Raw genomic sequence first — 23,391 nt, forward strand, 5'->3', positions numbered from 1 at the left:
GGCTAAAAGAAGTGAGAATATAGAAGCCACATTCCTCTCCAAGGTAGTATGTGAAGGAACCTTCCCCGCTCGAGAGGAGGATGACCATCACCATTCTTGCTGGGGACTGACATCCAGCTGAGAGTAGGACTAGTAGGAAGAAAATTCACATTTGAATCCACCTCTCCCCCTTTTTCTGGCCTTCATACATAAGATCTGGTTGTTTGGGCTGTAGGTGGCATAATGTTTATTTTGACCTCTGTCACATCCAGTTTCTTTAGCTTTTAAGGTAAGCTTCTTTTGGCTTTTTTTCATATGTTCACCAAGCTTAAGTTTAATAAGACCAGGTTTCTCTCTGTAAGTGGATTATAAACATTTTCACCAAATCATAACAATACTCCAGCTTTCCAGCCCAACTTCACAGGAGCCTGGAGTTAGCAGAGGGTGTCTCTGGATTTCATTCTCTGAGAATATCCAAGAGCCTAGGAGAGGATGGATTTCATGAAATAGCAACACACACCTTTTTATTTTCTGGTGTTAAGCTAGTTGGTCTTTCCTACCTAACAAATCATGTCAGTTTTATGATTTGTTCCGCATGTTTTGTGTTTATGTTAGAAGTGTTTATATAACATATGCTTTCCATATCAGGGAAAATCATATCTGTTTAATAAATTGGCTATAACTTTAATATCTGTGGACAACTTGTAAAATTTGGAATGTATCATATGTAAAAAGTCTAAAGATATCCAAATAAATGCTTTAGGTGTTGGCATTACTTTTGGTTAGCATATATCTTTGTTTCATTTTACACACTTAACTGCCACAGCAATGTGCCCCATGTCACCTTGCTACATATATAGCTGGAGATCTGTATTAGCTTGAAATTTAAGAGGCTTATATTATTAGTGACAATTACGGCCATTAGCCAAACTATCTTGACCTTCCCAGAGAAAGTGTGAGCGTCATTTCAGCTGACTAAGTTTCGTATTCATTAGCTATGACAGCTCGTGACCTTTCTGGACCATTTTGGAGCTCAAATCACTGGGAAACAGGGAACTCCAAGACCTACGTCTGGATTTAAACTCTTGCTCATCCTTACCTGGTGATCTCGAGGTCCTTGTCCTTACACACTCCCCACTTTCTGCTGTTGAGAGAAACACAGAAAGGCAGCTACACTGTCGAGGGGAATCATTGCCCGTGAGAATTCTGTTTTTTGAAATCCTCTTCAGAGCATCAAACTAAAGGAGCAAGGTTTCCATTTTACTTGCCCTGCCTCCTGGTCATTAACGCTGCTCCCAGCCTACTCCCTTCACTAGTCTTCTGTTTAGTTCCAGGAACTCATGAAGCCCCTCCAACATGCTCCTCCCTCAGTTCCTACTGTTGGTTTTGGTGTGGTGTGGTTTGGTTTGAAGAGAGAGTCTTGCTCTGTCCCCCAGGCTGGAGTGCAGTGGCGCTAGTATCTCTCTAAAGAACTCAGGAACTCACGAAGCCCCTTCTGACACACTCCTTCCTCTGTTCCTAGTCTTGGCTTGTTTTTTTTGTTTTTGTTTTTTAAGAGACAGGGTCTTGTTGGGATCCCCAAGCTGGAGTGCAGTGGCACAGCCTTGGTTCACTGCAGTCTCAGCCTGGGCTTGAGCAATCCTCCCACCTCAGCCTCCCTAGTAGCTGGTACTACAGGCACATGCCACCACACCTGGCTAAGTTTTGTAATTTTTTTGTAGACAGCGTTGCGCTATGTTGCCCAGGCTGGTCTCAAACTCGGGCTCAAATGATTCTCCCACCTCAGGCTCCCAAAGTGCTAGGATTACAGGTGTGAACCACTGTGCCTGGCCTGTTCCTACCCTTATTTTTTAAGTTAGATTTATTGAGGTATATTTTACAAACAGATTATTTTTAGTGTACAGTTTTATACATTTTAACAAATGCATACAGTTTAACAGCCACAAAGAAATAGAACAATTCCATCATCCCCGAAAGTTCCCTTCGTAGTGAGCTTCTTGCCTCATCCTGGCTTCCAGCTACCACTGTTTTTCTCTCCCTTTGTTTTGCCCCTTCCAGAACGTTATATAAATGGCATCATATCGAATGTAGCATTCTGTGTCTGGCTCCTCTCACTAAAGAATGAATTTGAGTCCTCCATCTTGTTCCTTTGGGTTGCTGAGTAGTATTCCGTTGTACAGACTTCTATGCAGTTGCCAGGTGAAGGGCATTTGGGTGAGTTTTGGTGATTGTTTTGGTGATGACTGCCACAAACATTCATGGAGAGGTTTTTGTGCAAACCTGAATGTTCACTCCCTTGAGTAAATAGCTAGGAGTTGTCCCTTATATCTTAACCCTCCACTTGCCGCCATCCTTAGAGCTCAGCATTCTCTAATCTCTAACTTTGCTGTTTACACTCCTCTGTGATGGACAGGATAAAATGCTGTCAGGAGTTAAGGACTGACATGTTTTCCCCTTCCAGTCTATCCACTGAGACCTGGGAAGGCACCTCTGTCTTCCCTGGAGCTTCATAGTATTTCACAGACACATTTCCCTTCCTTACTCAGTGCTGCTGGCTGCTGTGCTGTCATTGAGAGCCATCTTTTTAGCCAGTAGTGAATGAAAAGCCCCAGCCATCTTGGTCCACGACTTCCCGTGGCTAAGCTGCAAACCTGCTGGCCTAGCATAACAGGTGCCCGGACGAGGAGGGGCAGGGGAGCGTGCAGAGCAGCACCTAATCTTATTAACCCATATTGAGGTTACTCAGGGTTTATTTGCTGGCAGCTCAGTCCTGGGCTTGAAGCATGTTGTAAAGAAGCTGTGGGTTCTGGAACTGAGGCCACAAATTCTAGGACACACAACTTTCCAAATATTCAGGATAGTCCTCGCCTGTTCCTTCACTATGGAGTGAGTATTTTAAAAATAAAAGTCCTGCCGGGCGCGGTGGCTCAAGCCTGTAATCCCAGCACTTTGGGAGGCTGAGGCGGGTGGATCACGAGGTCAAGAGATCGAGACCATCCTGGTCAACATGGTGAAACCCCATCTCTACTAAAAATACAAAACATTAGCTGGGCATGGTGTGGCGCATGCCTGTAATCCCAGCTACTCAGGAGGCTGAGGCAGGAGAATTGCCTGAACCCAGGAGGCGGAGGTTGCGGTGAGCCGAGATCGCGCCATTGCACTCCAGCCTGGGTAACATGAGTGAAACTCTGTCTCAAAAAAAAAATAAAAAATAAAAAAATAAAAATAAATAAAAAAAAAAATAAAAGTCCTAAGGCCCTGTCTTTACTCCTTACCCCATCCCAGGGCTATGCTGGCAGAACTTTAAAAGCTGGCTGGGGCCAGGTGCAGTGGCTCACTCCTGCAGGCAGATTTCCTAAGGTCAGGAGTTCAAGACCAGCCTGACCAACATGGTGAAAACCGTTCTCTACTAAAAATACAAAAATTAGCTGGGCGTGGTGGCAAACACCTGTAATCCCAGCTACTAGGGAGGCCGAGGCAGGAAAATCACTTGAACCCAGGAGGCGGAAGTTGCAGTGAGCTGAGATCATGTCATTGCACTCCAACTTCGGCAAAAAGAGCAAAATTCCACAAAAAAAAAAAAAAAAAAAAAAAATTTACACACAAGCAAAAACCTGATAGTAGAGACTTCCTGGGCACTGGTAGGTGACCAAAAGGGATGGGCCAGGTTTCTCTGGCAGCTACCTGGCTACCTGTGAAGACCTGTTAAAAGCAGTTAACCCTACATCTGCTCTGAACCAAGGAGTCAGCTTTATGGTAGGGTCAATGCACTCTAGGTTTTCTCAACAACCTTCAGATTCTCAGGTTGCTTACACTTGCCCCCTATAACCCGGCCCCATAGAGACTCATATTTCCAGCCAGGTGCAGTGGCTCACGCCTGTAGTCCTAGCACTTTGGGAGGCCAAGGCGGGTGGATCATGAGGTCAGGAGTTTGAGACCAGTCTGGCCAACATAGTGAAACCCCATCTCTTAAAAAAAAAAAAGTAAAAGTAAAAGGAGACTCATATTTCCTTGTTTGAGGACATACATTTTGGGCAGAGCAGAAGAGAAAATGGTTTGCAGTTTTGCCTAAATTACTATATTAAAATTTCATGTATTCAGCTCTGGTTCAAACTCTAGCAAATGCTGAGATTATCTGGATATTACAATAGTCACTGCTATAGTAGTCACTGTTCTTACAGGTAAGAGATGGCAAGATGGAGCGATGTGGTACCCAAGCCATGTGTAAAACAATGATCATTACCAATGCTTCCCTTTAGGGTGGGTTTCTTTTCTTTTTTGGCAAATACTAGCTCTAGTAGGGGATTCTGCGATATACGTTGTTGAATGGGCTTAAACAGTCATTTAACAAAAGTGGTTTTCATACAGTATGATTTTTAATATCTATTGACAGCTATTCACAGCATAATTACACGTGTGGGCCTAGAGCAGCACTTTCACCAAGGTTCTCAGCACTCTTGAGAGGCGGGGAGAGCTCAGGGACCTTTGCCAAAGATGGCCAGCTCAGGATTTTTCAGTGTGGATCATTCCTTGGCCTCAACAAGATTCGGAAATCTAATTAAACTTGGGACCAACGTCTGACAGGGTTTCCAGACATCTTGGATCTGGTCTTCTGCTTGGGAGAATTAAGCCCAGAACATACCCCAGGCAACACCAGAAGTCTTATTTTCTCTACACTAAAGTTGTTAGGACAGCAAAGAACCCAAACGCAGTCCAAAGTAACCTATGCCCAAACACCATCAGTCAGAAGCAGAGGTAAATTATGGGCTGTTCCCTTTCCGGTTTTTGCCTTCTGGCTTCAGTCTCCAGCCAGGTAGGAATGAGCTCTCTTGAATGTTCATCCAACTGGCGGAATTATGGTGGGCCCTGCCTTGGTCTGGTCACCAGGGCCTGGGAAGTCATTCTCTCCTTCCCCTGAAAGCTTCTCTTTCCTAAAGAAAGTGAAAAATGCCTGTATTTGCTAGCTCAGGAAGATGGGCTGAAGAATCAGTCCATCAGATTCTAACTCAAAGAATTTCCTTTGATGCAGAAGCATTCCAAAAATAGTGTTTTTCAACATGGGTATCTGGGGGGAAGAAAGAGAAGAAGCTCCCAGAGGATTCCTTGCCCTTTGCTGTGGACAATTAGTGTGTCCGTGGGGCTGTCATGGCCACCTGTGTGGGTGTTCCTGGGTCCACCAAGAGCTGAGGCCTGGTCTCCAAAGGGTGGACTCATGTCTGATTTTTGCTCCTCTTCCACAGCAGGGCAGCAGCCTACCCCAGTGCTTCCACAGATGAGCCACAGGAGATCACCTGGCACGTTGGGGTGGTCCGGGGCTGGGACACACCAACAGCCTGACTTCCTCAACCCATGGTTCACTCCAGACTCAGGGACTGAGGGCATGTGAATGGGACACAAAAGCAGGCCTTTCACTCTGTTTTTGGTGGGGGAAATAATCTCCTGCCTTAAAATTCTCTTGCTCCATGATTTAAGAATTCCTGTTTAGAGCCCTCAGTGCTTTCAGAACCCGTTACTCTTAGAAAAGTGTAACTTTCCCCCAACTTCTGGCATTAAGCAAACAAAATGGCCAACCTGTCAATCTTGGCATTAAAAAAAAAAAAAAAGACAGCATGGCCATTTATTTTTCAGATTTCTGCGCTTATGCACCAAGTGACACTTTGGATGTAGACTGAAGCAACATGGAGCTCATAAGAGGCAAACTCTAAAGGAGAGCAGCCCTCAGATACAGCCAGTGACCCATAGTGGGGACTAAATCTGAGAGACGCCCCTGAGTCACCATGGGGGCATATCCTAGGGCAGTGGGCCTGAGGGGAGCTCATTCATTCACATTTTGGGTCAGTCATTCAACAACTGTTTGTCAAATGCTTTGAGGGACCCTAAACTTAAATTCCACCATCAAGGAGAGGTGGTAACATGATGCCCTGTAAGATGGTGCCCTCCTTGGGAGATTCAGACTTTCAGAGTTGGATGAGGGGGAGATCCGTGTTCTTGGAGTCCACTATTTTTCAGTGTTCAGGTGGGGAGGGGCCCCGGGGCCCTCAGCTAGCCTCTGGGGCCTGGCCTGCATCTGCGCCCTCAGCTTCCACCTGGTTGCCCTTGCCCAGCTTCTTCACACTCTCCAGAAAGGCCTTCCAGGTCTCGGGCACGCTCTTCTCCAGCAGCCAGCCCTCGCTCTCGCTCTCGGGTTCCTCGGGATTGGACACACCGTCCAGCGACGTCTGCAGGTAGCGCAGCCCAATTGTAATGGTGACCTGTGGCGGGAGAGGAGGTTTAGAGGCAATCTGGGAGAATTGCTGGGAGCTGGACTATCAGGAAACCACAGGCGCCTCAAAATGAGGGTCCCAGAGAGGACTCCACCTGAGCACTGTGGAATGTGGGTTGGCGACAGCCTGCTCCACGCCACCCTGCCCTCAGTGCCCAACACGCCTGACTCTTCTCCAGCCTCATCGCAGACCCCTCTCCTCCTCCCTTTCCAGCCACCCTGGACTGCTTTGGATTTGCCCATTCCCAATACTTTCTCCCCTCCAGGTCTTTAGCAACTGCTATGCTCTCTGCCTAGAACCTTGTTCCTCTCCATGTTCATCTGTTAATTCATCTTCAGCCCATGGTGAGCTCCCCTGCGGCTCATTCTCCCTCCCCAGCCCCTCAGGTCGCCCCATCCCAGGTGTATTATTCCTGGGCTCCTTCACCTCGGTCCCCTCCACACCCCATTGCTTAGCGCATATTAGGTGGTTCAGTAACTTCTTTGGGGTGGAATTAAGAGGTCACCTCCTTTTCTGCATCTGATGTGTGGTATCTCCTTTTTTTTTTTTTTGGAAACAAGTCTCGCTCTGTCACCCAGGCTGCAGTGCAGTGTCATGGTCTTGGCTCACTGCAAACTGTCTCCTGTGTTCAAGGAATTCTCGTGCCTCAGCCTCTCGAATAACTGGGATTACAGGCGCTCACCACCACGCCTGGCTAATTTTGTATTTTGTTGTTGTTGTAGATACGTGGTTTCCCCATGTTGGCCAGGCTGGTCTTGAACTGCTGGCCTCAAGAGATCCACCCGCCTCAGCCTCCCTATGTGCCGAGATGATAGGTGTGAGCCACTGTGCCCGCCCCTTCCATTATTTTAATGAGCACCAAGACGATTGGACTCTGGCACAATAATTTGAATTTGTTCACTAGCATTCACTGTGTGCAGACTTGGTGCCAAAATGCCTGGGTTTAAACCCAGCCCTGGCACTTAGCCAGCCGTGTGACCAGAAACCTCACTTTATTCATCTGGTTTACAGATTTTCAGATGAAATGGCCTCTGCCTTGTGTGGATGCTGTGACACTTTAATATGTGTAAAACACTGGCCGAGTGCAGTGGCTCACGCCTGTAATCCTAGCACTTTGGGAGGCCGAGGCGGGCAGATTGCCTGAGCTCAGGGGTTTGACTATCCTGGGCATCACGGTGAAACCCCGTCTCTACTAAAATACCAAAAAAAAAGGGGGAGATGGTAAGGAGGAAAACAAAACAAAACCAAAAAGTTAGCCAGGCGTTGTGGCAGGCGCCTTAGTCCCAGCTACTCGGGAGGCTGAGGCAAGAGAATCACTTAAACCCAGGAGGCAGAGGTTGCAGTGAGCCAAGATAGCGCCACTGCACTCCAGCCTGGGCGACAGAGCGAGACTCCGTCTCAAAAAAAAAAAATGTGTAAAACACACAAGCCAGGTGCAAAGGTGCATGCCTGTAATCCCAGCACTTTGGGAGGCCAAGGCAGGGGGAGGATTGCTTGAACTCAGGAGTTCGAGACCAGCCTGGGCAACAGAGCAAGACCTCATCTCTACTAAAAATAAATAACATAAGCCGGGCACGGTGGCTCAAGCCTGTAATCCCAGCACTGTGGGAGGCCGAGGCGGGTGGATCACGAGGTCAAGAGATCGAGACCATCCCGGTCAACATGGTGAAACCCCGTCTCTACTAAAAATACAAAAAATTAGCTGGGCATGGTGGCGCCTGCCTGTAATCCCAGCGACTCAGGAGGCTGGGGCAGGAGAATTGCCCGAACCCGGGAGGCGGAGGTTGCGGTGAGCCGAGATCGCGCCATTGCACTCCAGCCTGACAGCCTGGGTAACAAGAGCAAAACTCTGTCTCAAAAATAAATAAATAAATAAATAAAATAAAATAAATAACATAAAATAAATTGCTGGGCATGGCAGCCCATGCCTGTAGTCCCAGCTACTCAGGTATTCGGGTGGCCAAGATGGGATGATCTCATGAGCCCTGGAGATGGAGGCTGCAGTGAGCCATGATTACACCATTGCACTCCAGCAAACACCACCACAGTGCCTGATGCACAGTAAGGACCAACAGAAGAGTTAGCTGTAGCTGAGTTGATGATTAATCAGCTTATTGTTTTCACTTTTCTTTTTTCTTTCCTTTTTTTTTTTTTGAGGCAAAGTCTTGCTCTTGTACCCCACGTTGGAGTGCAATGGTGCGATCTTAGCTCACTACAACCTCTGCCTCCCGGGTTCAGGCGATTCTCCTGCCTCAGCCTCCCAAGTAGCTGAAATTGCAGGTGCCTGCCACCACACCTGGCTAATTGTTGTATTTTTAGTAGAGACGGGGTTTCACCATGTAGACCAGGCTGGTCCCGAACTCCTGACCTCAGGTGATCCGCCCGCCTCGGCCTCTCAAAGTGCTGGGATTATAGGCGTGAGCCACTGCATCTGGCCTGTTTTTCACTTTTCTGTAATATATTCTGTTAGCCACTTGTTTCTACACAAATTCCTGGTTTGCTGTCCTCCACTTCTCTGTATGGCATAGCAAACTCTACAGGAGGAGGAAGCTGCTCCCTGAGGGCACGGATGGCCCTTACTCACCTAGCTCATCCAGAATCCCAGCACCTAGAACAGTACCAGGTAGGGGGAGGGCACGGATGTGTAGAAACAAGTGGCTAAAGGTGTGAGCCACCGCTCCTGGCCCTGCTGACTTCTTTTATGCTTTCGGTCTTCTTTTCATGCGTTTTCAGGGAATGTGGACATCTAAGCTTCCAGCAGTATACTCCTCTCCTCATTCTACCCACTCAAGGCTCTGTGTCAGGGAGTCAGCGACCAATAAGTGGTTATGAATATGCTGTGTTTGCCTCAACACTAAAAGGAAGCTTTGGCCGGGTGTGGTGGCTCATGCCTGTAATCCCAGCACTTTGGGAAGCCAAGGCAGGCAGATCACCTGAGGTCAGGAGTTCAAGACCAGCCTGGCCAACCTGGTAAAACCCCATCTCTACTAAAAATACAAAAATCAGCCTGGCGTGGTGTCAGGCGCCTATAATCCCAGCTACTCGGGAGACTGAGGCAGGAGAATCGATTGAACCCGGGAGATGGAGGTCGTTGTAAACTGGGATCGTGTCATTGCACTCCAGCCTGGGCAACAAGAGCAAAACTTCATCTCAAAAAAAAGAAGCCTTCCTGGACATACAGTCACCCTTTAGTTTAATGTGGCGAGTTAGAGGAGGTGTTTATCAGCCACAGGCAGGATACACTGGCTGATAGCATTAGGATGACAGCTCATTTAAAGGAATCTTTGGGAATCTCCTCAATGGACTTCTGCACATTGGGATTTTGGAGTTTCTATTTTCTGCTGTCACAGTAGCTCAAAGCAGGTGCCCTGAGTCACCGTGCCACTTCATTTACTAAGAAACAGGCTCTCATTCAACACCTAGAGCAGTGCCTGGCATACAGGTACGTGTTTAAGAAACATCTCTGGCCAGTGTGGTCTTCATGCCTCTAATCCCAGCACTTTGGGAGGCCAAGGCAGGCAGATCACTGGAAGTCAAGAGTTCAAGACCAACCTGGCCAACATGGTGAAAACCCATGTCTACTAAAAATACAAAAATTAGCTGGGCGTGGTGGCGCGCGCCTATAATCCCAACTACTCAGGAGGCTGAGACAGGAGAATTGCTTGAACCTTGCAGGCAGAGGTTGCAGGCTGAGATTGTGCCATTGCACTCCAGATGGGGTGGCAGAGCAAGATTTCATCTCAAAAAAAAAAGAAGAAAAAAGAATTATGTCTTGGCCAGGTGCAGTGGCACACACCTGTAATCCCAGCACTTTAGGGGACCGAGGTGGGAGGATTGCTTGAAGCCAGGAGTTAGCAGCCTAGGCAACATAGCAAGACCCCATTTCTACAAAAGACTCTACAGAGTATGACTCAGGGTGTGCTGTTTTTTTTTTTTTTAGCTATTCTGCATGTGCCTATAGTCCTAGCTACTCAGAAGGCCGAGATGGGAAGAGCCCTTGAGCCCAGGAGTTCAAAGCTCTAGTGAGCTACGATCACACCACTGCACTCCAGCCTGGGCCACAGAGTGAGTTTTTCTCCTTGTCTCTAAAGATAAAATAACAATTTTAAATCATAACAATAAAAAATAAATATCTCTTTAATGGAGGAGTGAATTCAGCATACTCACCGAGGACTTGCTTACATTGCAAGCCCTATAGACACAGAGGAATTAGCACTGCAGAGAAGATGAACCCGCACATCATTAGACTAACAGGTAAATGGTGACTGGCATCTCAAAAAGCACAAATCCACAGTTCCCATTTCCTGAACACCCACACATGCTGGACACGTTGCCTCCCAATAGTCCCCAAAGCTATGTGCTGTCACCTCTTATAACAGAGAGGTTAAAAGTTTCTACAACCGCCGGGCGCGGTGGCTCAAGCCTGTAATCCCAGCACTTTGGGAGGCCGAGGTGGGTGGATCATGAGGTCAAGAGATCGAGACCATCCTGGTCAACACGGTGAGACCCCGTCTCTACTAAAACTACAAAAAATTAGCTGGGCATGGTGGCGTGTGCCTGTAATCCCAGCTACTCAGGAGGCTGAGGCAGGAGAATTGCCTGAACCCAGGAGGCGGAGGTTGCGGTGAGCCGAGATCGCGCCATTGCACTCCGGCCTGGGTAACAAGAGCGAAACTCCGTTTAAAAAAAAAAAAAGTTTCTACAACCTCAGAACCAAAAAGCAGGGACACAGATGAACCTCCAAAACATGCTAGCTAAAAGAAGCCAAACAGGCTGGGTGCGGTGGCTTACACCTGTAATCCCAGCACTTTGGGAGGCCGAGACAGGCAGATCACGAGGTCAGAAGATCGAGACCATCCTAGCTAATACGGCGAAATCCTGTCTCTACTAAAAATACAAAAAATGGTAGCATGCACCTGTAATCCCAGCTATTTGGGAGGGTGAGGCAGGAGAATCGCTTAAACCCAGAAAGTGGAGGTTGCAGTGAGCCGAGATGGCGCCATTGCATTCCAGCCTGGACAACAGAGCAAGGCTCCGTCTCAAAAAAAAAAAAAAAAGAAGAAGCAGCAGCAGCAAAACGTAAATGGTTACCTGTTGTATGAATTCATTTATATGAAATGTCCAAAATACACAAATCCAGAGAATGGTTGCCAGGGACTGGGGAGCAGTTTGGGAGGTAGTAACTACTTCACGGATGTGAGATTTTCTTGGGGACTGATGAAATCTTTTGGAAGTAGGTAGAGACGGTTGCACAACATTGTGAATCAACTAGATGACACCAAATTGTTTACCTTTTATAAAGCTCACCTCAATTTTAAAAAATTTTGTAAGTGGTGGGAAAGAAACCAAAAAATAAATAAATACATGAATAAATAAATAAATAAATACAAAAGGTGGAGGCACTGGGTGGGGTTCAAGCCCTCTCTCCTTGGCAAGTGCTCCAGGCCTGGCCCCCATTAGACCCCAATGGCTCCCTCTCCCACCACCCCCAGCGGGCCCAGGGCTTACCTCAAAGAGCCAAATGAGGAGCGTGACGATACCCATGGAGTTCATGAGGTTGCTGTAATAGCTCAGCAGGGCAGCCCTGCAGCCGCGCACCCACAGGTTGAGCTCCTCCGTCTGGTGGTCGTAACTGTAGTGTGCCGAGTTGTTGGTGATCTGATACTGGATGCAGGGCCGCGGTGAGCTGGGATTGCAGCAGCTGAAGGGGACACCGTCCACCAGGTACCGCCCGTCCACGTTGCTCTTGATTCGACTGGAAGGGAAACAGGCAGCTGGAGATGGGCTTCCTGGGCTTCTCACCAGGGCCCCTTCCTCGCATCCCCTACCTCTGGAATCCTAAGATAGTCATTCACTCATTCACTTGCACACTTGCTATATATCTGCTGTGTTCCTGCTATGTGCCAGCTGCTGTTCTGGGCACTGTGACAGAGCAGTGAATAAATGTCCCTGCCTTCCTCAACCTTATGGTCTAGAGGGTTGAGGCAGATGGTAATCCAAGACCCAAGTCAACAGGGAATATAGAAATTCACCCACCACTCTGTGCTGCCAGTTCCTTTCTTGGGGTCATGCCAGGTGGGTAGAAGGAGCAGCAGTTCGGGTGCTTTGATGATTGAGCATCTGGCTGCCAAGGGTGATGCCCACAACTCCCTCACCAACCTCATCTCCCCCTTACAGGTCACTGGCAGCCAAGGCCCCCTCCAGCCAGCTGTTTCAGATGGCCTGCTCTGGCCCAGGGCCTGTGCAGAGGCAGGGGTTGGAGACCCAAGGCAAGAACAATCCTTGCCCTGGAGGACTCCACACGCAGCCAGGTGGGAGCACTCGACTCACCTGAGGGACACAGCTGCCAGCAGGTTCCCCAGGCTGACGGGCAGGGTCCCAGCATATCTTCTGCACTGCTATATTTTTGTGTATATTTGTTTTGTTTTGTTTTGAGACGGAGTTTCACTCATGTTACCCAGGCTGGAGTGCAATGGCGCGATCTCGACTCACCGCAACCTCCGCCTCCTGGGTTCAGGCAATTCTCCTGCCTCAGCCTCCTGAGTAGCTGGGATTACAGGCACGCACCACCATGCCCAGCTAATTTTTTGTATTTTTTAGTAGAGATGGGGTTTCACCATGTTGACCAGGATGGTCTCGATCTCTTGACCTCGTGATCCACCCGCCTCGGCCTCCCAAAGTGCTGGGATTACAGGCTTGAGCCACCGCGCCCGGCCGTGTATATTTGTTTAGAGCTTACCATACATTCACATGGGTTTAGAATTCCAAAGGGATCTTTACGGTGAAAAGTCTCCCCTTCCCCCAGGCAGGCTGGGTATGTTCTACCTGACCTAGATGTGATTACCCAGGTGTTTTATATGTCAAAACTCACTGAGCTGCACACTTAAGATTTATGCATTGGGCTAGGCATGGCGGCTCATGTCTGTAATCCCAGCACTTTGGGATGCCGAAGTAAAAGGGTCACTTGAGCCCAGGAGTTCGAGGCAGCAGTGAGCTATGATCACACCACTGCACTCAACAGAACAAGACTCTGTCTCAAAAAAAAATTAAAAATTAAAAAAAGATTTGTGCATTTGACTGTGTGCTTGTCATCTAAATAAAAAGTTGCATGTAGGCCAGTCGTGGTGGCTCACACCTGTAATCCCAGTACTTTCAGAGGCCCAGGTGGGCAGATGACCTGAGGTCAGGAGTTTGAAGCCAGTCTGGGCAACATGGTGAAATCTCGTCTCTACAATTAATAAAATACAAAAAATTAGCCAGGCGTTGTGATGCACACCTGTAGTCCCAGCTACTTGGGAGGCTGAGACACAAGATCACTTGAACCCAAGAGGCAGAGGTTGCAGTGAGCCAAGATTGAGCCGCTGCTCCACTGTATAACTCCAGCCTGGGTTAGAGTGACTCTGTCTCAAAAAAAAAAAAAAAAGTTGCATGTGAACAATGCATTACATAATTGACTTTTAGAACAGAAGCATAGAAAGCATAATTGTTTCCAATAGAGATTATTTTAAACAATGTTCATTGAAATGGTAACGAATCTCTTAAAAGATGTCCAAGTTTCATTTCTAAATAAAATCTCTTTAATGCAAAATGCCTCCCACTCCTCACCTCTCGGCCTCCAGGTCCTCACAGCTGTGGCCAGCTCTACCAGAGAGGCTTCACGCATGGACAAACAAACATGTTTTCATTTTTCCTGGGTTTTTTTAACTGCAAATGAGAACACTATATACATACTGTCTTCAACCCTTCTTTTTTCCCTTAGCAATATCTTGGAGATCTCTTTTTGGCAGGGGCAGGGGATGAAGTCTTGCTGTGTCACCCAGGCAGGTGGGCAGTGGTGCGCCACCACGCCAAGCTAATTTTTGTATTTTTAGTAGAGACAAGGTTTTGCCATGTTGGCCAGTCTGGTCTCGAACTCCTGACCTCAAGTGATCCACCTGCCTCAGCCTCCCAAAGTGCTAGGATTACAGGTGTGAGCCACCACACCAGCTGAGATCTTTTCTTATCTGTCAGTGGAGAGTGTCCTGGATTTTTTTTTTTTTTTAATGAGCTGCATGATATTCCCATTGTGTGGATGGCCCATGGATCCTAGCCAATTCCATACTGATGGAAGTTTGGGTGTTTCCCAGTCTCTTGTTAATACAAACACGGAAATCAATCATTTTGCATATTGTTACTATATGGAGCAGGTAAATTCCTTGAAGAGGGATCCTTGCATCAGAGGGTGATCTTGCCAGATACCTGCTATATTTCTCCTCCGCTCTCTCCTACGGGGGTTGGGGGTTCACAATCACACCCCAACCAGCCATGTTCAGGAGAACCCATCCTCCACAGCTACATCCACACAGGTCAGACTTTTGATCTTTGCCAACCTGATCTTTGAAAAATGGTATCTTGGGGTGTTTTCATTTCCATTTTTCTTATCATGAGAAAAGTTGAGCATCTTTGGATGTGCTCATGGACCATTTGTGGTTCCATTTCTATGAACTTTGTTGATTTCCTTCTATTATGATTAAGACTTTCTAGGAGGGCAGCAAGAGGTGGCCTGAGTCATGGCAACCATGTTTCCACATGCCCTGAAATCCCTGCCCTCTGCTTCGTGGGCAACCAGCTGACCCTGGGTGGCATGGACAGCACAGGTCGGTGATAAGAGCAGAACAGCCTGGGCTTACTCTTGGCTCGCCCGCATGCCAGCTCCATTCCTCTGCACAAGTTCCTTAACCTCTCCCTGCCTCTGCTTCCTTATATTTAAAATGAAATTGACACAGGATTGCATAAGTGTCGCTTGAAGAGTGCTGGTATTAATACATAGTAGCCGTGTGCTGTGGGCAAAAGCTACCTCACCAGGCAGGTGGCCGAGCAAGAGACCTCAGGGGCGGCGCTCTAAGCAGGTGGGAGCTGACAGGTTGTGAGGACAGAGCCCGCCAGGCAATATCATCCCACAGGAGAGCCCTCACTGGGGAGTTAGCGGCACAGGTTCTACCAGCTGTGGGGAAGAAGCTGTCAGCTCCTTGAGGTCAGGATCGTGCGGGGCATCCTCCGTGGTGGGCCCCACATGGAGCGCCTGCCAGCTGGCACTGCCTATCCCCCACTCAAGGCCCCGCTCCAGCCACGTGCATGGGGAAGACAGAAACCGTCTTGCTCAGCTGTCCCTCTGCAACCTCTGGCTGTGCACGAGGCTGTGGGTGACAGAGGCGGGGGAGGGGTGGGAAGGCAAGATGGAGGGGTATTGGAGGGGCCTTCAGCTTGGGCCTCCTGCTCCCCTCTGGAGGGGCCAGTAGCCCCGGACACAACTGAGCAGATGGCATCTCTGCAGCGCTCCCTCCCTCTGGCTCCCAAGACCTTCCCCAAAGTGCCGTCCTCAAGACTGGGTGCCTTCCAACCCAAACGTTCTCTGTCCCTCTTCCTGACCTGCAGGCTGTCCCTGAGCCTTCCCCTCCGCACAGTGGCCCCGCTGAGCCATTTCCAGTCTCCTGTGGACAGGGTGGGGTGGTTGAGAGCACACCACTGAGTCCTATGTATGTGTTTGGGAGTCCCGGAGCTTAAATTCTGCGAATCTGTGTGAGCTGGGAGTGATCTCAGCTGCCTCTCAGGAGCCCTGGGGGATGTAAATGAGACGATTCAAGTCATGCATTTGACGCAGGCTGGGCATGCTGTAGACCCTCAGAAAATGTTGCCTCTCCTCCCCTTTAGAGCCACTGGACAGGACCTTGAAAACCATCAGACTGTCCTACAGAGGAGCAAATGGGGCCCAGAGGAGGGCAAGGCCTCGCCCAAAGCCTCACAAGATGTCAGGGTCTGGCCCGTGGCAGCTGCCCACTGGTTCCATTGGAGTTCCCTGCCTCCCTCGTCCCTCCTGACTTGACCTTTAGTTCACTCACACACTCAATAAACATTTGCTGTGTGCCTGCCATGTGCTAGCCACTGTTCTAGGTGCTGAAGACAGAGGAGTGAATAAATGCCCCTGCCTTCCTTGACCTTATGATCTAGAGGGTTGAGACAGATGGTAATCCAAGACCCAAGTCAACAGGGAATATAGAAATTCACCCCACCAGGGTGCTGCCAGGGTCTTTCTTGAGGCCGTGCCAGGCGGGTAGGAGGAGCAGCAGTTAGGCAGTGTTGATGGACCAGCATCTGGCTGCCGTGGGTGACCCCACCCCCACCTCGGCTCCCTCACCAACCTCATCTCCCCCTTGCAGGTCACTGGTGGCCAAGGCCCCCTCCAGACAGCTGTTTCCAGAAGGCCTGGAAGTTAAAGTCCCTGGAAAACTGGGAGTTCCTCCCCCTGCCCCAGGAGTCCTTCCCTCGCCGCCGCCACCTCCCCTCACGTACCTACCAGGTGGCCCTAAGGTGGGGCACACCCTGCACACCTGCCTCATGCACACTAAGGTGTCTCTGATGTGATGGTCAGGCCTAAAGCTGTGCGGGCTGAGGCCAGCAGAGGCTCTGAGCTGCCCTCAGTCTGCAGGCTGGCCCTGTGGACAGTCCCCATGTCCCCACCTCGCCTGCCTAATCCCCCAGACAAGTCACCCTACTGGGCTCCACCAGGCTGTGTCTCCCTCAGACTGGGACTCCCTGAGAATGGGGCTGTGTCTCCCCCAGACTGGGGCTCCAAGGACGGGGCTGCGTCTCCCCTCAGACTGGGAACTTTCCCAGGGGAGCATCCAGGTCAGCCCGGATGGGGAAAGGCCAACCTTGGTGAACTTGGGACTTGCCAGGGTCACCAGCCTGGGAACCCTTGGGGTCTTCACTTCTGGAACTATCCCTCCCCCACTCCAAACATCATCTTGTTTACCCAGTGCTTGCCCTCATTCCAACCACAGATTAAGGCTCCTCTCACCCTCTTAAGACAAAGCCAGCCAGAGGAGAGCGCCTTAGTGGTGAGCCGGCTATTTATATCACAGTGTGTTTCCCAGGCTACGAATTTCACTCTGCATGGAAGGGGCCGGGGGGCAGTCGGGGAGGAGTCACTGGGGTTGGAAAGGGTGTTGATTAAGGTAGGGCCTCTGTTCTAGGCTACTCTTCCATAACCAAGGCACATAGAGCCCGGGAAAATGATAACGTCTGAGTTTTCCGGGAAAAACCAACATAATTTAGTAAGTGAATCAAATCTGTAAGGCCAGCCATAGGGCAATGAGCAGGGGCATACCCGACAGTGGGTCACCGCAAGCAGAACAGGGGTGAGGGACACCTGTGAGACCTTGAGAACGGCCCTGACCTCTCTGAGCCTTAGTTTTCTCATCAAAGGACTGACCTCTTTTTTTTTTTTTTTTTTTTTTGAGACGGAGTCTCACTCTGTTGCCTGGGCTGGAGTTCAGTGGCATGATCTCAGCTCACCACAACCTCTGCCTCCCAGGTTCAAGCGATTCTCCTGCCTCAGCCTCCCGAGTAGCTGAGATTACAGGTGCCCGCCACTACACCCAGCTAATTTTTTATACTTTTAGTAGAGACGGGTTTTCACCATGTTGGCCAGGCTGGTCTAGGAACTCCTGACCTTGTGATTCACCCACCTCGGCCTCCCAAAGTGCTGGGATTACAGGCGTGAGCCACCGCACCCAGCCAGAAATGACATTTTAAACACTTGACAGTCAGGCTAGGGTGGAAATTCAATGGGATCATATGCATAGACATTTGGTACACACTATGTGCTTAGTATGCTTTGAAGATTTCTTTTTTGGGTAGTGCTGTGGTTTGAATGTGTCCCCCAGAGCTCCTGTGTTGGAAACGTGAGGCCCAACATGACGGTGGTAAGAGCCGGGACCTCTGAGAAGTGACTGGATTACGCGGGCTCTGCCCTCATGAGTAGATTAATGCCATTATCAGGCAGTGGGTTCCTGAGGAAAAGGATGAACTCAGGCCCCTCAGCAGATGCGGGCCCTCCACCTTGGACTTCCCAGTCAGCAGAACTGTAAGAAATACATCTCTGCTCTTTATCAATTTTCCAGCCTCAGGTATTCTGTTATAGCAGCTCACAGTGAACTAAGACAGTCACTGGGTATGAGGCGCTATAGACGGTGAGGGGTGACGTGAGGAGGGGACACAGCGCCGTCCTCAGGGAGCCCCAGTCTGAGGGGAGACCCAGCCCTGTCCTCAGGGAGCCCCAGTCTGAGGGGAGACGCAGTCCCGTCCTCAGGGAGCCCCAGTCTGAGGGGAGACACAGTCCCGTCCTCAGGGAGCCCCAGTCTGAGGGGAGACACAGTCCCATCCTCAGGGAGCCCCCCCTCCAGTCTAAGGGAGACACAGCCCCGCCCTCAAGGAGCCCTGGTCTGAGGGGAGACACAGCCCTGCCCTGGGGGAGCCCCAATTTGAAGGGAGTCACAGCTCTGTCTTCAAAGAGTTCCCGTCTGAGAGGGGAGACACCCTATCTAGCCAAGGTCTATTCTTCTTCAGACGTGTACAAATTGTTGAAGAAGAGCAAGCAGGTACCTGCAGTCTGTGGGTTCCCTGGGAAGACTGGTAAAGGGAGAGAGCTTGGTGCCAGCTTCTCCCCTCAGACTGGGGACCCCAGGCTAGGCCTTCCTGGCTGGTAGTTCCTGGTTCCAAAATGTCTGAGCTCCCTCACACTTTACCTCTCACCCCAAGGCACTGCAACTCTGTTCATCCAGTGAACTTTAAAAGAAGTGTTGTAAACTGACTGAAGACCTCATGTCCTTCCTCATGTGCTACAGTAAGACGCACAGAGTGGGACTGTAGGAAATGTTCTTGCCGCAATTGAGCCTGATCCAACTACACCTCAGCCCAGACTACTGGTTTATGGGCAAATACAGGGGACAGAAGAACATGTTAGACAACACCACTTGGCTGTAATTGCCCAAATCCAAGTGTGGGGAATTCTGCAGGACACGTGGCCCAGTTTCTCTCACACACATGGCATGAAAAAGGGGACAGTTGGCCAGGCACAGTGGTTCACACCTGTAATCCCAGCACTTTGGGAGGCTAAGATGGGTGGGTCACCTGAGGTCAGAAGTTCAAAACCAGCCTAGCCAACATGGTGAAACCCCCATCTCGACTAAAAATACAAAAATTAGCTGGGCATGGCACCTGTAATCCCAGCTACTCGGGAGGCTGAGGCAGGAGAATCACTTGAACCCAGAAGGTGGCGATTGCAGTGAGCCAAGATCGCGCCATTGTACTCCAGCCTGGGAAACAGGAGCGAAACTCCATCTCAAATTTTTTAAAAAGGGGAGGGGGACAATTATCTAGCAAAACAGACAGGAAACCAAACAACCAAATGCAAAGCATGGACTTGGTTTGGATCCTAAATTGACCAACTGTAAAAAACATCCCAAGACTATCAGGGAAAACTGAGCACAGACAGGGCATTGGTTGATATTGCCATTAAATCTGTTGGGTGGGACTGGTATTGGGTTTATGTTCAGCAGAAACAAAAAGGCAAAAAAAAACAAACAAAACCTCTTCATCTGTTAGAGATGCCTATTAAAGTACTTACAGGTAAAAGGGAAGTATGTCCAGGATTTGCTCCAGGATATTCAGAAGGGGAAAACATGTTAGGAGAGGGTAATATAGATGAAACAGGCAAAATGTTGATGTTTGTTCCTAGGCAATGGTTTCTTATCTTTGGGTTTTTTGTTTAGTTTGGCTTTGTTTGGTTTTTCATACGGAGTTTCGCTCTTGTTGCCCAGGCTGGAATGCAGTGGCGCAATCTCAGCTCACTGCAACCTCCACCTCCCAGGATCAAGTGATTCTCCTGTCTCAGCCTCCGAGGTAGCTGGGATTACAGGTGCCCGCCACCACACCCAGCTAATTTTTGTGTGTATGTGTATTTTTAGTAGAGACAGTTTCACCACGTTGGCCAGACTGGTCTTGAATTCCTGACCTCAGGAGATCCGCCTGCCTCAGCTTCCCAAAGTACTGGGATTACAGGCATGAGCCACCACTCCTGGCCTTGTTTTTCCTTTTTTTAGAGAACTTGGGCTCAAATGATCCTCCCATCTCAGCCTCCAAATAGCTGGAGTTACAGGTGTGTCGCCACCACCCCCGGCTAGATGACGGCTACATGGGAATTAATTATAATGGACTCTAATTTTGTGAAAGCTTGAGTTTTTCTATAATAGAAGTTGGAAATGCAATAAAATAAGATAAAAGAGCATCAGTTGAGAACTACAAATCTCTTTCACTGATACCTTGCTCTGAAAAGACAGAGTCACTGAAGGAGACAGCTTTCCCGGACTTGGCTCCTCCCTCTGAGAGCTTCTCCAAGTGTAGCAGAAAGCGTGTCCCCCTCTTCCTGGCTCACCCAGGACCACCAGGCCAGAGGAGGGAGCGGTGGGAGGTTGAAGCCCAGTGACAGCCCATTTACCACAGGCCCTGCAGAGCCCAGGGTGGTCTTTCTAGTTTCTGTGGGGCTGCCTCGTGATTATCTGAGACACTGGCACAGAAGCATTGGAATCCAAACCTAATCCATCCATGTTTTCCAAGCCTGCATCATCTCTGCCCATCCCTTCCCCTGTCCTTCTGGGAGAGGAAATGGAGAAGAAGAAGACAGGGAAAGGCCAGGCACGGCAGCTTCTGCCTGTAATGCCAGCACTCTGGAAGGCTGAGGCAGTTGGATCACCTGACATCAGGAGTTCGAGACCAGCCTGGTCAACATGGTGAAACCCCGTCTCTACAAAATTACAAAAATTAGCCAGGCATGATGGTGGGTGCCTGTAATCCCAGCTACTCGGGAGGCTGAGGTGGGAGAATCGCTTGAACACAGGAGGTAAAAGTTGCAGTGAGTCAAGATCGCACCATTGCACTCCAGCCTGGGTGACAGAGCAAGACTCCATCTCAAAAAAAAAAAAAAAGACAAGGAAAGACAGCAAGATGAGGGAGAAAAACAAAACATCCCCTACCCCAAGCAGCCTGGATAATTTGAGGTTTCTGCCACTCACTGAAAAAACATTCATTCATTAAACACCAAATGTATACATGAGGTACTTTAACGTAACTGAGAAACAGCCGAGTAGGATGAAAAGAGCAGAATTAAAATCTGGCTCGCCGTATGATGGAATATTATTTCACCATAAAAAGGAATGAAGTTCTGACACACGCCATAACATCGATGAATTTTGAAAACACTATGCTAAGTGAACGAAGTCAGATACAAAAGGACAAACATTATATGTCTCCATTCATATGATGTCCAGGCTGGGCATGGTGCCTTGTGCCTGTAATCCCAGCACTTTGGGAGGCCGAGCTGGGCGGATCACAAGGTCAGGAGATTGAGACCATCCTGGCTAACATGGTGAAACCTCGTCTCTACTAAAAATACAAAAAGTTAGCTGGGAGTGGTGGTACACACCTGTAGTCCCAGCTACTTGGAGGCCGAGGCAAGAGAATCGCTTGAACCCGGGAGGCAGAGGTTGCAGTGAGCTGAGATCGTGCCATTGCACTCCAGCCTGGGTGACGGAGCAAGACTCCATCTCAAAAAAAAAAAAAGAAGGAAAGAAAAAAGAAAGAAATGTCCAGAACAGGGAAATCTATTGATTTGGAAAGTAAATGAGTGATTACTTAGGGTTGGGGGAGGGGAGACTAGGGAGTGAAAGCTAAATGGTGCAAGGTTTCCCTTAGAAGTGATGGAAATATTCAAAAATGTATTGTAATGCTAGTTGTCCAACTCTGTGACTATACTAAAAACCATTGAATTGTATACTTTAAATGGGTAAATTGTATGGAGTTTGAATTATATCTCAATAAAGCTGTTTTTTCTTTTTGTTGGAGACAGGGTCTCACTCTGCTGCCCAGGCTGGAGTGCAGTGGTGCAGTCTCAGCTCACTGCAGCCTCAACTTCTTGGGCTCAGGTGATCCTCCCACCTCAGCCTCCGAATACCTAGGACTATAGGCACACACCCCCACAATCTAGCTAAGTTTTGTATTTTTTGTAGAGATGGGGTTTCACCGTGTTGCCCATGCTGGTCTCAAACTTCTGGGCTCAAGTGATCCATCCACCTCAGCCTCCCGAAGTGCTGGGATTGCAGGCGTGAGCCACCACACATGGCCAAAGCTGATTTTTTTTTTGTCTCCTCCACTTCCTATTATGTGATCTTAGGCCTGTCCGTTAATCTCTCTGAGTTTCAGATTTCTCATGTATAAAATGGAGATAATAATAACTTAAAAATTAAAACAAAAATTTCCCAGGAGGGGTTTTGTGCAGTATAAATGTGGGCCTTTCCCGTCTCCCAGATGACTTGGCAACATGGTTATGGGCAGATTGGGGACGGGGTGCAGTCACTGGGCTCCTCCCCTGAAAGCAGTCAAAACTCTTGTAAGGCCAGGCACGGTGGCTCACACCTATAATCTCAGCAATTTGAAAGGCTGAGGTGGGCGGATCACTTGAGGTCAGGAGTTCGAGACCAGTCTGACCAACATGGTGAAACTCTGTCTCTATAAAAAATACAAAAACTAGCCAGGTGTGGTGGCACACACCTGTAATCCCAGCTACTTGGGTGGCTGAGGCAGGAGAATCATTTAAACCCAGGAGGCAAAGGTCGCAGTGAGCTAAGATGGCACCACTGCATCTCAAAAAAACCAAAACAAAACAAAACAAAAAAATTCTTGTAAATTCCCATAAAAATATAGAATTGTTTCTACCTGATACTATTCATTAGATCAGGAACCTTCAGGAGCCATTCCTGGATCTTAAAGATTCCCCTGAGAAATCTCCAAAACCTGCCCACTCCTCCATGCTTCTGAGGCAATGTGCTCTATCTTCGGGTTCCTTGGGGCCCCAAGGTAGGGGCACAACTGGGGAGGCCCTGGGGAGGCCAGAATGCAGGCAGCCAGCTCCTCCTCTCAGGAACTGGACTGAAGATGCCAGAAGGTGAGGACCTCAACCTGCTCTAGTCTAGTCCAGTGAGGGGCATGCTACACATAATAGAAGGTTGCTCCAGAGACAGAGCCTGCAGAAAAGCCTGGAAATCGCTGGCGCCAGACACTGCCCATGCCCAGTCCGTGCTGCTGGAGGATTCCTGTGCATCTTCTTCAGACGGCCCCTGCTCAGACCAGCTCATTGCTCCTGGGGTCGCTTCCCCATTGTCCTCAGGCCACGCAGGAGAATGAGGCTCACCCGAGCTCTTTACTTGAGCATCCAAATTTGATGGGGAAAGGAGAAACAAAAAAAAGGAGAATTCTTTTTTTTTTTTTTTTTTTT

The 23,391-nt window shown here is 49.0% G+C and overlaps 1 protein-coding gene across 1 annotated transcript in view; it reads right to left on the reverse strand.

The window, feature by feature from the left end:
• Window positions 1-4,336: 4,336 nt before the first annotated feature.
• PRPH2 (peripherin 2) overlaps window positions 4,337-23,391 on the reverse strand; it is a 22,651-nt gene continuing 3,596 nt past the window's right edge. Inside the window, exons 2-3 of the mRNA XM_032299426.1 lie at window positions 11,751-11,997; window positions 4,337-6,230 (exon numbers count right to left, since the gene is read on the reverse strand). Coding sequence (XP_032155317.1) covers window positions 6,018-6,230; window positions 11,751-11,997 — 460 coding nt within the window. The 3' untranslated portion in view covers window positions 4,337-6,017. The remainder of the gene's footprint in view (window positions 6,231-11,750; window positions 11,998-23,391) is intronic.

The sequence above is a fragment of the Sapajus apella genome, unplaced genomic scaffold (genome assembly GCF_009761245.1).
Source record: "Sapajus apella isolate SASKATOON/1434 unplaced genomic scaffold, GSC_monkey_1.0 scaffold41, whole genome shotgun sequence".
NCBI lineage: Eukaryota > Metazoa > Chordata > Mammalia > Primates > Cebidae > Sapajus > Sapajus apella.